Genomic DNA, 14,550 nt, shown 5'->3' with positions numbered 1-14,550 from the left:
AATACAGAGAGTGATGTGTTCATGGTGATTTTGTGAAGATGGATTTGAAGATGTGTGTGTAAGTGTGTGTGCCTGAGGAGGGTTATGAGTGGGAGTCAGACTTTTTAGTCATTCATTAATCAAGCTTCCCGTCATGCTTACTTTTCTCCCATCCCTCCTCTAAATTCCTACTCCCCTTCACTCTCATATCTTGATTTCATTTTTTCCCTTTCATGTCTCATTATCACCCTTTATCCCTCCCTCCCTCCGCTCTCTCTCCTCCCCTGTCTCAGCTCGTTTCCAATGATCCTCCTGGGCTGATTTCCCTACCTCTGTCCGACTTGGCTAACCCACCCCAAATCTCGCTGCAGCAGATGGGGCTTTATTTGCTTTGGGTAAGGTCTCCTAGCAACCCCCGTCTCACCCTCGTTATTTTCCCAAAGCAGAGCGGTGGAGTTAGTTGGTGCCATGCACTGTCTGGGTCTGCCATGCATGCCCCCCCCACCCTCCTGTGTCTCTTTAAAATGACCTGACCGCCCCTCTGTGCTGATGTCTATGTTTACGTCTGTGTCTCCGGTGCCAAAGTAGGGCAGCTCTGACTGTCTGGATTACTATACATGTGTAATGATTACATTTGATGTGCAAAATAGGCAAAGCACAGCCAATGTGTTCTGTAACCCTATGTGACCTAGATTCTTTTTGCAGATATTCACATATGTTGTGACTGCTGGGAGAAATGTCATCTGGGTCATGTAGAGTTTAGAGCAAACATTTATGGTATTTGTAGCTGCTAAATATATGTTAAGGTATTTTATTACCCATCCAAGGAGGGATCTTTACAGACATCTGGTCTGCATGTAGAGACAGGCACTGCTGTAGATTCAGTCCTGCTGGAGTCTGCTCTACCCAGACACACACACACACACACACACACACACACACACACACACACACACACACACACACACACACACACACACACACACACACACACACACACACACACACACACACCACACACACACACACACACACACACACACACACACACACACACACACACACACACACAGTTATTTTCAAAGAGAGGAGGGCAAATAAGGACTTTTATCCTTACATGGCATTGGCTCTTGTGATTTCATGCAGACACACACACACACCGACACAGACACACAGTTGTATCTGCATATATGAGGACCTAAATATAGCTATAATCCACTTCATTCGTTCCTGTTTTGTTTTTCTTCACACAGGGTAGTTAATGGGAGCTTTAGCAGATGAAAGCACAGAAAAAAGGAAAAAGGAATAAACAGGAAAACAATGCTAGTTTTTGCAGTTAATCAAGCAAATGCCTTTGTACAAATGCCTTTGTACAAAAGTTCACTTTAAATTATTGCAATAAGACAAGTGGATGCTAGGGTTGCACATATTGTATTTTATTTTTAATTCCTCCTTTCAATTGAGTTTTCATTTTAATAAACGTGAACCCAAGGACAAATCTTAAAGGGCAAGTTAGGTTAAGAGAAGATCAAAAATCGCATGTGTACTGTCAATGAAACAAGTTCCACCAGCATGCAGCCTTAAAGCTCACTTTTTACCACCTAATATTTTAAAGCTAAATCTGTACAATATGGCCCAGTGGTGTGCCATACTTCTTTTTCGGCCAGTCACTTCCTGTGTTCTTAATATTATGTCGCCTTGTAGCTGGCAAATTAAACCTTTTACCTGAGTTTTCGTGAACTTTACAGATGCTGGAAGGAAGGTTTTCTCACCTTTAGACAAACCAGGCTAGCAGTTTCCCCCTGTTTCCAGTCTTTGTTCTAAGCTAACCGTCTGCTTGCTCCAGCTTCATATCTACTCAGGAAGTAGCATAACCCTTTTCTTTAAACAGTTTCTGACAACATTTTGTATTGGTGTAGCACATTTTGGTCCTCACTAATATAGAAGCTCAGGAGCTCGCTCACACAGCCTCTGTAAAGTTTCTAATGGCTCCCAGAGTGTTCATCCATCATGCACAGACAAACACAGAACTACCACTGCGACACTTCAGTGTTGCTGAGGGAAAACACACGATACAAATGGCAGCCACATGCCATGTTGTGATGCCGCTGCCCCTGATTAATTGCTTTAATTTAGTTTTCCAGCTGCATTACACCGACAACACAAATGCTTGATCATTCCCTTTAGTCTGTTGACTTGTAGCACAAAGAGCTGCTTCATGAGCGCACTATATAACTTTTTGTTTCTGCTTCCTACAAGCTCCTGTTATAAACATAAGTGGTATCAGATATTGATTATTTATATAAAGCGCACATTGTTGTCTGCAGCAGTATCTAAAACGCTGCCTTTGTGGCTTTCCCTTCTTCTAAAAGAGGAATCATTGGCCCCTCAGGGAAGCAGAGTGCCGGCTGCTTGTTTGTTTACCCGGGGAGAAGAAGGACCCACAGGCCTCAGTGGAGAGGGGAAGGCTTTTTTTTTTTGCCTCATCCCGTGACCTCATATCTGTATCAGGCACTCAAAGCGGGCCGAGGCCTAGCTGGAGAGCAATGTGCAAGGCAAGCACAAAACAATGCTTTCAAAGGCCGTCAGTGAGGGCGGCCTGAGTGATGACACTCCTATTCAGATAAACCCTTCCATAAACAGTAAGGGCATTCAGACACCTTTACAATACTCACGTTGTTCCTTTCAGGTGGATTCCTCTGCAGCTGGGCTCCGGATCCACCAGGTGACTTATGGAAAGTCACCAAATTAAATATGAAGTGTGAACAGAAATATAGGTCACATTTTGACGACTTGATCATGTTTTTATTTTTTTTTATTTCTGGTGCAGCCTTATTCCTAAAAAGCAGTAAGGACAGATGCTGCTTTTGTTGAGGAAGTTGTGGTTTTTGTGAGGAAGCTCTGGTAAAAGCAAAGCTTGTGCACACCTGGGATACATTAAGGATACAGAACATATTTCCTGTAGTCCAACAAACAAGGAATAACAACCGTCCTCAAGGTTACACTCCACCCACTCAAAAATATGTTTTGCTTATTCTATTCATAGATATTTGAGTTTCACTGTGCAGAAAGATCGTGTTTCTTTATTTTATTAAAAACAAACTGTTATCAATTCATTTAAAAAAAACATGCTGACAACAATGTCTTAACACATTCATTCTGTAGAGCAGAAGGCGTCCGGTCTAATTGTGTATTAGTAGAATGTTTCTTTTTACAATTCAGATGATTCCATTGGGATCAAAGTCCAACTTAATCCAAACACATGAACTGTCACAGAGATATTTAAAGAAAAAAGAGAAAAACAAACATATCTTCAAGGGTTGTTTCCTGTTGCCCTTCTTTTAGATTTTCCGTTGAGATCATGTCAGATATTATTTTTTATTTTTTGTTGTTGTTGTTGCCCTCACAGAGGGACTTATACACACAGATACAAATTATAAAGACAATAATACAAAAAGAAAAAGAAAAGACATCATGTCAGATATTTATATATATTTCTTTCTCATGAGTTCTGTTATGGATCACCCATTTGACACATTATTACAGCAGCTTTCCACAGTACATGCTGTTTCAGCAGGAACGAACAGATCAGCTGTTTCTCACAAAGGTTCATAATGTACCTCCTCTGCAGTTTCCATTGAAGTGACCTAAAATCGCCCTTTACCTGTCAGTGTACCTGCTGATTTAAGGCAGATATACTGTACAGAGTGAGAGTGGTTGGTCCCTGAGAGTGTTGGAGAGCAGAGGGGAGACAAACACTGTGCTGCTGCCAGGAGACCTGCTGTAAGGCAGCTCAGGACTGCAGAGACTATAAATAGCTCAGCTCAGTCTTCCACAGGCACCACCCACCACATTAGCCCATGTGGCAAAACAGCAGCACAGAGAAAAACAACACCACTGCACACTGTACTCCATTTAAGAGAGCAGAGGCAGCATGCTCACTGCTGAATGTGGACATGGAGGGAAACTAAGAAACTGTCAGAAATATAAACAATTAGAGAAGGGGGATAACCGGGTCTCTAGAGATTTAGGCCAGTATTTTTGCTCTTTGTCTAGTGTCATTTCAGCTAGCAAAACAACAACACGTATTCCTTATAAGACCAGGAAGTCCAAGAAAAACATGATGTTAAGTTTTAATGAAAAACACAATTTAAATTATATTTGTATACTGTATTTTGTCTGTTGAGTTTGACCCTGCATTTACATTTTCTCAGCAAAATGTCAGTTTCAAGGATAAACACCTCATGCAACCCCTGATAAAATGTAATCAGACATATATAAATACATACAACCAAATACACTGATTAATTTAGGTAGGTCATTGATAAAAATAGACAGTAAAAATAAATAGGAAATTGGAAAAGATAAATTATTAAATTTAAAGAGTTGAAATAAGTTTCAATTTCATTAACTCATCAGATCAGTGATAAAGGAAGAAATAAATGTTAATTTCCAAGAACGGATAAAAGCTTTAAAGAGGAGTATTAATCTTTATGTTTATTCATATATTTTTTTATTTAATTAATAAATAATTAGTATTAATAAAAGATAAATTCAGTTATGGTTTACTTGTCTGATTCAAGGCTCCATACACAGAAACATGAATCTCAGTCAGCCATTTGTTTTTTTTGTATCTTGAATATATCTGCTAATTTACTTATTTAATTGACTTTGCAGTTTGCTATACCTTCTGCCATGAGTATAAAGTCATTGTATTTATTTTAATTGAAGAAGTCTTGTTTCATTCATTTAATTATTTTCGGCTTCTAAATTGTGTTCTTGGTAATCAATGACAACATTTGGATTTTTTTGTTAAACTTGCGTTTTAGTATACAAAAACATTTTAAATTAGGTAATTGTCCCGCTTAAAATCAATTGCTTTATGTAAACAAAGTGGCTTTTGAAGGGATTCAAATAATGAATATTTGGTTTATTAGGACTGCAGTTGGTTTAAAGATTAAGGTGAAAGTCAAATTAATGTTATATTATTATGCACCAGAGCGACGTTTCTAAAGGCAGAAGAGTTAATAACATCCAGAATCAATACAATGTTCTGGAACTAAATAAATATTGAATTTCTGTGCAAACAACCCACTATTCAAAAATAGTTCAGCCAGTGTCTCAGTGGGAGTCTTTTGCGCTGCAGAAACAAGAAGATAAGACTCTTATCAGAAGATGCAGTCGATCCTGGGAACCCAGATTAGGGATTTCTGTAATCTCAGCACAGTGGTTTTAGATTACATTGCTTCATTTACTCAATAAACATATCAGTGTGTGTGGGCTATTTCGAGTCTTCATTTATTTCTACTGTGGAAAGAGCAGGCAAGTTAGAGTTGTAGCATCCACACACTTTCTATAACGTTCAGTTTTTCTCTTATTTGACAATATTGTACTTTAAATTGAATGCCAACAAAGCACTTAAAATTGTCAATGCTTTTACTGGAAAAGAGTCTTAACCTCCCATAAAAGTGCATTAGGATTGTAGCTTTGATGTAGATGCAAGGTTATTATAGAGTGGAGCCACTTCTAGTGCTCACACAAACCCTTATTGTATCTGCATTAAAAAAATATTTTTATTAAACATAACTTACATATTATCTCCTATCATGAATAAACTAAAATGTGTTTTCATTTTCTTGGATTTCCTCAAGGTTGTTCCCTGAATGTTGCATCAGCAGGTAAGAGGATTAATAAAACAATGGCTGGAGCAATTTATCAATCAGCGATTATGTAACATCCAAGAATAACACAGTGTAGAGGATAAACAGTAAACACAGGGGAAAAGGGCGCAACTGTTTCTCTGCTAGCTGCATTCTGTACAAATATCTCGTTTCAGTATCTCAGCCGCTTTAAGATCACAAAAACCACAGTCACATCTGGTTCTGTATTAACGAGTTGAAATATTTATTTTAAAAACTGAAAAAATAAAAACAAACCCACCAACATAGTTTTAGTATATCATACAAAGACATATTTCAATGTTGCTATGTGAGTATTTGTTTCTCTTTGACTACAGTGTGAGGCAGTTTGAAAGGCTGGCTGAGCTGGAGGACTACAGACACCAGAGAGGAGACAGAGAGGTTAGCAACCAATATCTGGGCCAAAACACAACCAAACATCACTTTAGGTGCGTTCAATTCCCCTTTTGATACACTTTAAATACTGTAAAGAAAGTGATCCCCCCCTTTTAAATGGTATCTTTTTTGTTTTGTATTCCAAATTTTTACAAAATCAGCTAACCAGGTGTGGACGAAGTGACAAAAAAACATTTAAAATCATTATTAAATAGATGTGAACCCAGGAGTACCGCCAATAACACTTGTTTGTTTTAACCTGCTTGGAGAAGTAGTATTATCTAATGGGGGAACAAAATAAAGTTGGCTAATAAAACACTTCTGATTCATTAATCTGCTACTGCAAGTAACTTTTAAATGTTTTTTTAAGTTAGACAGCTGAAGCAGAGTGCCGTAACAAAGTAAGTTAAGACACACAGAGACATACTCCAAGAGAATCATCATGGCTGTCATTAAACAAAACAAAGAAAATAAGGTTAAAATAACAGATGCCAACTCATCTCATGGTTTACACAAAGGCATGATCTCAGTCCATTCAGTCCATCAGTCTCTGGAAATAACAACCTCTCTCTCTCTCTCTCTCTCTCTCTCCGGTGGCCTTCGTGTGCACCATCTTTGTATCCTTAATTCAATTAAACTGAATCCTTACTTGGAGCGATGCAAAACAGTAATGCTTTTAGATTGAAGGTAAGCAAAAGATTATTCCCAACCATAGAAGGCCTGTAGTTTATATACACACAGCTACTTGGTCATTAGGAGGCGATTGAAAACACTGCAGTCACTGTGCCGCACACATTTAGAGTCCATTGTGACAGTTAGATAATAAAGGATCGTTGAAAACTGCAGTTAACCATCAGTCCTGCAGGGCATGTGAAGAGGCATGATCATGTGATTAGCCGGATAAAACATTTCATCCATTTGTGCAGCCTGTACTGTCCCAAAACATTCAAGTTCATCAATCCAACTTCTGAGGATTTCCTTTTGGGGCTCCTGCTGATTTCCTCTCTCGGTTTAACATCCTCTCTGGGAGAACGCTCGCTCGACTGCAATGTCCAAGGATGTAACCAAGCGAACGTCTTGGTTAGCAAACTGTCAGAAAACCCCCTCCAGAGCTGCTGCTTCTGTGACTGATTTCTTATAATAATAATAATAATAATAATAATAATAATTCCTTACATTTATTATAGCGCTTTTTCCAGATGCTCAAAGCGCTTTACAAATACACATTACACACATATCATACATGTAACGGTCATGTACTGTGGACAATACCCACAGGAGCAAATTCACTGTTTCATCGAGGATATTTGTAAAAATATGCACCAATATGGATCTTAAACTGTATAATACATTGTTTGCTTTTGCTGCCAGACTATCTCTATATATAAAAATGGGTTTTTCCTCTCACTATCCACTCGAACCGGTAAAAAATGGGAAATGAAAAAAACGACCCCATTGTTTTTAGTGTTTGACAGATTCTCTCATTGTTACACCTCTGACGCTGAAGAGGTTTGTTGGCAGTCTCAGCGCTCATAAGGAAAAGAAGAAAAATATGTTTTCCATTTCTGAAACCTTTCCCAGTTTAGAGCATTTTTTTTAAGAGTTTCCATGCAAGCGTCTGTTAAAAGAAGAATAAAAAAACAGTGGACTGCTCGGGTAAACAGTCACGGTCGTTACAATGGTGGAGAGGTGAAAGGCAGAAAGTCCAGTAAACCAGCCAGCGAAGTGGTATGGACTTAATACGGTGATAACTCACAGTGTGAAAAGAATAGGAAGACACTCGGGAGGAAGATAAAGAACAGTCACTGATGTCCACTCTCACTGCTGAAAGGTTGTGCAGAGCATCCTGGGATGTCTTGAGTGGGAACTTGTGCTCGTAGCTTCTCCTCCTTTTGTTGGAACGCCGTTATTTAGAACCGGCGAAGAAAAAGACAATAAATACTGGGATCCACTTCACTTCCAACGCTTTGCACCAACACAGTCCTGGGGGAGAGGCAACAGTAACATCCTCTTGTTCGTCCCTTTGACACCGCCCGTCGCTGCACCCTTGGTTCCGTCCCTTATGGAAGCTTTTGGACATGGGTGGAGAAGTAGGTTTAGAAAAAAGAAGCACCTTTTAATTTGGCTTGGAGATAAACAAACAAAAAACGAGAGAATAAAACAAGGAAGAAAGAGAGTGAAGGGTGTATAAATAGAAAGAGGCAGGCAGAAGTCGGTCTTCTGGTGGAGGAGGGAGACGATCCTGGTCTCAACCTGTCACTGTGGAGAAGAAGCAGAAAAACGCATTTGAGTTGTTTTTATTTTTTTAGGGTATATTCATAGCACTGTAGTTGTCCTCTGTCCTCACCTTCCTCTCCATCGCCCCAGCCCTCTGCTACCCCCGCCAGCTCGTAATGTTTCTTCCTCAGCTCGCCGAGTCGCTCGCGCTCCTTCTGCAGACGGGTCTCCAGCTCCAGAACCAGAACCTGAGGAAACAAGACACACACTTATCATCTCCCTGAAGCCGTTTACTTCGCCTCACAAACCACAGAAAGCCTCAAATCTTAAACAGTGACATACAGAAAATAGATGGATGAAGAACAGGCTACGTGGGAACAAATAGTGCTTTATGTGGGGGAATCATGCAGGATTCTTGATGAAAATACTATATTTTTATAATTTTCCCTATGATCAACTGGCCGTTTTAGGAGGCCACTTTAATATACAGTTAATAATTCAGATTACTTTAATGTCCATCAGATTGAAATGTGTCTGGCACTGGCATTTAAGACACATACAAACTATTTCAAGGCAAAGGAAAAAATTATTATCTTCTCCAATTTCCCTATGTCTGTGAATGCTTTCTAAACAATCAGCATTTGCACATGTTAGGATTTATTTGAATATACAAGATTGTCTATAGAACAATAACACAATGAGAGTTGAGATTGGTTCCCGACAAGCCTTGCTTTCCAGGGAAAATGAAGTCTCGACTAACGGCACAGAGGAGGTGCGTCAACTAATGCTCAATCAAAACAGGAAGAGGATAGCTCATTTGTTTTCCTGGTAGCCATCATTAGCTATCTTCAGTTACCAAAGAATGTCATGTAATTACTTTACAGTAACTATTCCCAGTAGTGGAAATGGAGGACAATAAGACAATTAAAGCAACTATGGAAAATAAGATGCAGTTTGCATCCTGTGTTGTGGGTGGTTGCTAGGCTCTGAAATAAACCAAAAAGCGATCCGGTTCCCTTTGAGACAGAAAGGATAATTCTACTTGGAAATGCTAGGGAGGGAAACGTTGAAAAGTTGTGTGGTTCTACATTAGGACTTCATTAAATTGACTTCAAATAGAGGCACTCTGTGCATTTACAACAATGGACCGTGTGTGTGAGCAGGTCCAGACCTTTCTGTGTTTTTCTTTCAGTGTCGGGCGCAGCAGAGCCAAAGCACAGAGAGAAGTGTTCACACGGGTCTGACATGCGACTTCTCAATGGACAAAGAACAATACATCTACAGAGTGGAAACTTTATTAGCCCCAATAAAGTATTAAAGGTCCCATGTTATGCTTTTCCAGTTATTACCCGTCCCCTTGTGTGTTATGTAGCTTTTTCTGCATGTAAACGGTCTGCAGAGTCACAAACCCTCAAAGTACACCCTGTAGCGAGTACAACTCTAACACAGAAAAGACCTGTCTATGCTGCCCCAGAACGCCTCGTTGGAGATTTCTCTTTTTCCATTGTTTTCTTCCTGAGTATGGTGACGTAACCATGCCCAGGTCCAAATGGAACAATCCGTGGAGCTCCTCACACACACACACTCACTCAGCCTTATCTTTTCTCAGCTGCGGCTCCGCGGATTTCTCAGCCTGAACTCAGCCTGAGACAGCCAGGCTGTGAGTGTGTGTGTGTGCTCAGGCTGAGTTCAGGTGAGTTTCGCAGTGTCTCGCAGACCCCACGCAGCAACCAGGAAACGACCCCAGTAATCCAGCTTACACTGTCCGCAGCAGCGAGCCCCGCAAAGTCCCGCCAACACGGCACCCAGACCCCACGCAGCATTCTCATCTGTTTGTCATTACTGGTGTCATTTTCTGGTTGCTAACGCCATTGTAACACATAATCACTGATGTTCCGCTGTAACGGTGGTGGACTCATCAGAGTGGGCAAGCTGACCAATCAGAGCACAGTTGGCTCATAGGGAGGGGGGGGCAGGAGCTCCAACAAGCCGTTTAGGACAGAGAGTGAATACACATACTATACAGAGATGCTGTATGAGAAACCAATGTGAGTTTGGAAGATTGAACAATGTAAATCTATTCTAGTAGACCTCAACAATGGAATTATGATCAGTAGAAATGGCCATGACATGGGACCTTTAAATAACTCTTTCCTAAATAGTTTTGCTTCTCTACTTAATTTTAAACACGTTTGAAACTATGTGGCTTATTGAAATGGTTATATGTTTGCTGTATTTTGATTCTTACCTGCGCATCCATCTCTTGTCTTTTGATCTGTGTGAGAGTCATGCTGGAGAAGTCCATCGTATCTGAGCAACAAAAACAATTCATGATTATTTTCAAGAACTACTACGTTTTTCTTCCTTTTAACTAAGAAAATAATAAGAAACGAACTGGACATTTTGTCTTATGATAAAAAAAAAACCTCAAACATACAAATTAAATCAATGACACTGTTAACTAAATGATCTAACTTAATGTGCTTGTCTCACCTTTCTCTTCGATCTGGGACTTCCCAGACTTGGTGGAGGCCACGACGGCTGCAGTCGCCTGTGTGACGCCGCGGGACGCCTGCTGAAGGCGCTGCAGGTTAGCGCTGTCTTTGTCTGCTTTCACCTACAGGAAAAAGACAATAGACATGACATCTACAGCATGGAATCAGTGCTAAGAAATGACTTACTTTAACTCCATTAGCATAGCAAATACCACACAATTTAGACAATGCCTCCCCCCAAGAGAACGAAAATGATGTACTCTTTGCTCACCTTGGATGCAGCCACTAGCTGTGCTGTGCTGGCAGCTATTTCATGTGAACACACCATCAGCTCCTCAAACTTCCCTTTGCCCTGCACCACCAGATCAGCAGCATCTCTGGAACAACACAATGATGAGGTGAGGACCACTTTGATCACAACACAGTGAGAAACGCCTGATTTATGATTGACCCTCCATGCTAATTAAGGCCTGATTTACTGCTTTGTTTGTCTGTTATTTATTTCCTCGTAATTCTGTAGGACAATAAGACTTAAAACACTGTTATCCTCTGCAGTGAGTTGGAGTAACTCAGAGGGGACGAGTGATACTTACACCATGACAGTGGCGCCCCATCCCACTGCTTTGGAGGCAGAGATCAGGCCCTCAGTCCAGCGGGAGTTCTTGGCATAAAATTCCTTCATGGAGGCTGCCCCCTGGTGGACAAAAGAGATATATAAAGAAATGTTATAAAACATGTCTCATCATGACACACTTCCTAAACTCTTGGGCAAGAGTTCAACTTATGCTTCTTTAAAATATCTATTAATATAACAATTGTTTTGTTGCTTTTAATTGTTTAATCTATAACCTGTCAAAAAATTGTGAAAAATGCTCCAAAATCACAACTAACCAGAGTCCAAGACGATATATTTGTATTGACTATTAAAAGTCCAAAACTGTACCAATTTAATTTACTCTAATGTGATACGAGGAAAAGGTAATCTCTTGACTTATGGTTACAGCTCTAGTCTGGACACAGTATGATGAAGATCTGTGCAACATAGTGCAATCAAATACTACACGCTGCAATAAATGCACTTTCAAATATGTTGGGAGTGTGTGAAGAGACTGCATTATACTGTAAGAAGTTTTAATACAAACAATTATTGGTAACAAGTTATTTTATCATAGTAAAAAAGGCAAAATCACACATTTCTTGAACCACATATTTACATAAAACCGACCTCATTTCCTCCAAACTTTGCATATTTGAATATATAGTCTACCCATCAGGATTAAAAGACTGCACAGCTGCAAATACTTATATCAGCTAGTAAGGAGAAAGTAGATGTTGGAACTAGTGAAATGATGCTGAAGATCTTGTTAATTTTTTTTAAATAAAAGCTGTATTTTACAGTCTATGGTTAACACACAGAAGAAGAACCTGCAGTGTAACTCACCCTGCCGCTTTCCACGATGTCCCTTTGCAGATTTTTGGAAGAGACAACGAGCTGCTTGATCGCCTGCATCAGCTCCGTGCAGGACGCCAAAATCCTGCAGAGGGCGACAGAGCAGAGGACAAACACTGTCACTGGAAATCTACAGCTGCTAGCATCTGTATTTCAACCATCCTGAAACATTTTAAATATGCAGCATAAAACAGAAAGAAATAAGCTTCTTCACTATTTGGAAGTAGCAGTTAAGTAAGTCTTATATTCTAGTGTTTGTAGCTGCAATAATTGTTTGTTTTGTTTCTAAATGTCTCTCACTGGTGCTGCAGTTACTTGGAAAAATACCCCTTAATTATCAAGTCGGAGAGAACAGAGGAGCACAGGAAATCGAATTGGCTTAATTTAGACACAAAGAGCATTAGTACACAGATTGGATTAACATCTAAACCCTACAAATGAACTGATACTTCTCTAGCTTCGTATGATTTAGAGAAGATGCATGCAGCAACATCAATACAGCAGTGAAGTTTAGATCAGCTGCTTATCAAATATGTTATCAAAAGATTTGTGAACTTCCTGGAGGTCGAACCTTATAAATAACCCATATGGTGTAAGACACCTAACGATAAGACATGTTTGCAGCTCCAGATAAACATAACTGACATGACCAGCATTACAACTACAGAATACCCACTAAAGAAACTCATTGCAGGCTTGCTTGGATGAAGAACTGCAGAACAACATGATGTGCTCAGACTTCACAGTTTGCATAGGCTGAGTGGCTGAACTGATACAATTCTCTGCACGTCTCTCCTCAGTGTGTGACCGTCTGAAATATCATGTGACTGTTGTGCTGCCTTTTAAAAAAAAAAAAGCATCTCTGTTTCCTCTCTGCAGATCATTGCCTTCGTTGGAATCCATTACATCTTGTGGTCAGCTCTTTCACAAACAAACATTAGAGGCCTGGCTCAATAACAGATGACTTGGTTCCTCCTCCTATCTTTGAGCAACTCCATTAGTCTTCAAACTGAACTATCAGCGGTTGTTGATTTGCAAGTGTATGGTTAAGTTATGGATCCTTCTTTAATCTTAGTACTAACTAAGATAAAGTCATAAAGAAATCAGTTTGAGGGTCAACTGAAGCACAATTCAGTCAAATGTGATGTTACTGTAAAGCCTAATGAGATTGAGATGAGTTTGAGACTCTTTAAAGGGGACCTATCATGCAAAATGCACTTTTGTACGTCTTTTATACATGAATATGTGTCCCCGGTGTTCCAGGGAACTCACCAAGTGTCAGAAAACACAACCCTCTCTCTTTTCCTCCATACCCAAATCTCTAAAAACGGGGCTGCAACGGATCTGATCAAAACTGATCCAGATTTGAACATTTCTCTGACGTCAGGACAGAGGAGCTCCGCCTATATGGCCAACTCTCCAACTATCAGGGGAATGAGAGGTTGCCGTGGCATGGTAACAGCATGGTAACATGACGCTCGTAACTCGGCCCCCTCCTTTGCAGGGGGGCGTGGTCAGCTGCAGCGCATGCAAAGACAGGGTGGAGGAGAGCAAAATAGAGCGAAATGAGGCATGGCTAAAATGCATGATCTGTTTGATATTTTGAAAAAGAAAACGTATAAATATACCTTATATAGGTATGGCCCTACAATATATTATTCAAATATAGCATGATAGGTCCACTTTAAGTACTTCTTTAATTAACGTTAAAACGTATTTTTGATATCATTATTGTGATTGTTCAAATGCATCTTATTTTGTATCTGTGCTTTACCTCTCATTGACTTCCATGTGGATTCCCGTATCACTTGCTCGAGACTTGTTGAGCATTTCCTGTTTGGAGGCAAAGGAGAGACAAAAAAACCCACTTTTAAGTTAATACTGTTGGAAAGTTAAACCCAGGGGCTATGTTTTTTACACAGCTTGCAAAGAGCTTTACAGAAACACACACATACACAGCTAATAGCAAGTGCATTTACAAACACATCTCCCACCAGATGACCACAGCTTAACACACACTTTACACACACTCTTCACACACCTCTATCCTGGCAGCAGCAGACTCCACAGCAGCGGAGGTGGCAGACATTTCCTGCTCCACCATATCTCCCAGCTCCCCCTGCTGCAGCTCCAACCCCCGAGGACGCAGTTTCTGAACAAAGACACATGAAGAGATACTGATGTCAGTAAAAAAATTATCTACACTTTCTCCCTGGCTAGATTCTGTGAAAGGTGGGATGATAACATATTGATCCAGTTTTGAGCGATGTAATGTATCACAGTGGGGCAAATCTGCTCAAAAATGGTAATCTTTCCCATTGTCAAAATCAGCGAA

General features: G+C 40.1%; 1 protein-coding gene across 3 annotated transcripts in view; it reads right to left on the bottom strand.

The window, feature by feature from the left end:
- Positions 1–5,859: 5,859 nt before the first annotated feature.
- The window catches only part of hip1 (huntingtin interacting protein 1), a 49,234-nt gene continuing 40,543 nt past the window's right edge, over positions 5,860–14,550 (bottom strand). For all 3 annotated transcript variants that reach the window (XM_034115010.1, XM_034115011.1, XM_034115012.1), the window contains 9 exons: positions 14,257–14,367; positions 13,990–14,048; positions 12,207–12,300; positions 11,359–11,459; positions 11,037–11,142; positions 10,764–10,887; positions 10,519–10,580; positions 8,401–8,518; positions 5,860–8,312 (listed from right to left, as the gene is read on the bottom strand). In XM_034115010.1, coding sequence (XP_033970901.1) covers positions 8,302–8,312; positions 8,401–8,518; positions 10,519–10,580; positions 10,764–10,887; positions 11,037–11,142; positions 11,359–11,459; positions 12,207–12,300; positions 13,990–14,048; positions 14,257–14,367 — 786 coding nt within the window. In that variant the 3' untranslated portion in view covers positions 5,860–8,301. The remainder of the gene's footprint in view (positions 8,313–8,400; positions 8,519–10,518; positions 10,581–10,763; positions 10,888–11,036; positions 11,143–11,358; positions 11,460–12,206; positions 12,301–13,989; positions 14,049–14,256; positions 14,368–14,550) is intronic.

Source organism: Trematomus bernacchii, unplaced genomic scaffold (genome assembly GCF_902827165.1).
Source record: "Trematomus bernacchii unplaced genomic scaffold, fTreBer1.1, whole genome shotgun sequence".
In the NCBI taxonomy this organism is placed as follows: domain Eukaryota; kingdom Metazoa; phylum Chordata; class Actinopteri; order Perciformes; family Nototheniidae; genus Trematomus; species Trematomus bernacchii.
This window is presented reverse-complemented; position numbering and strand designations above follow the sequence as displayed.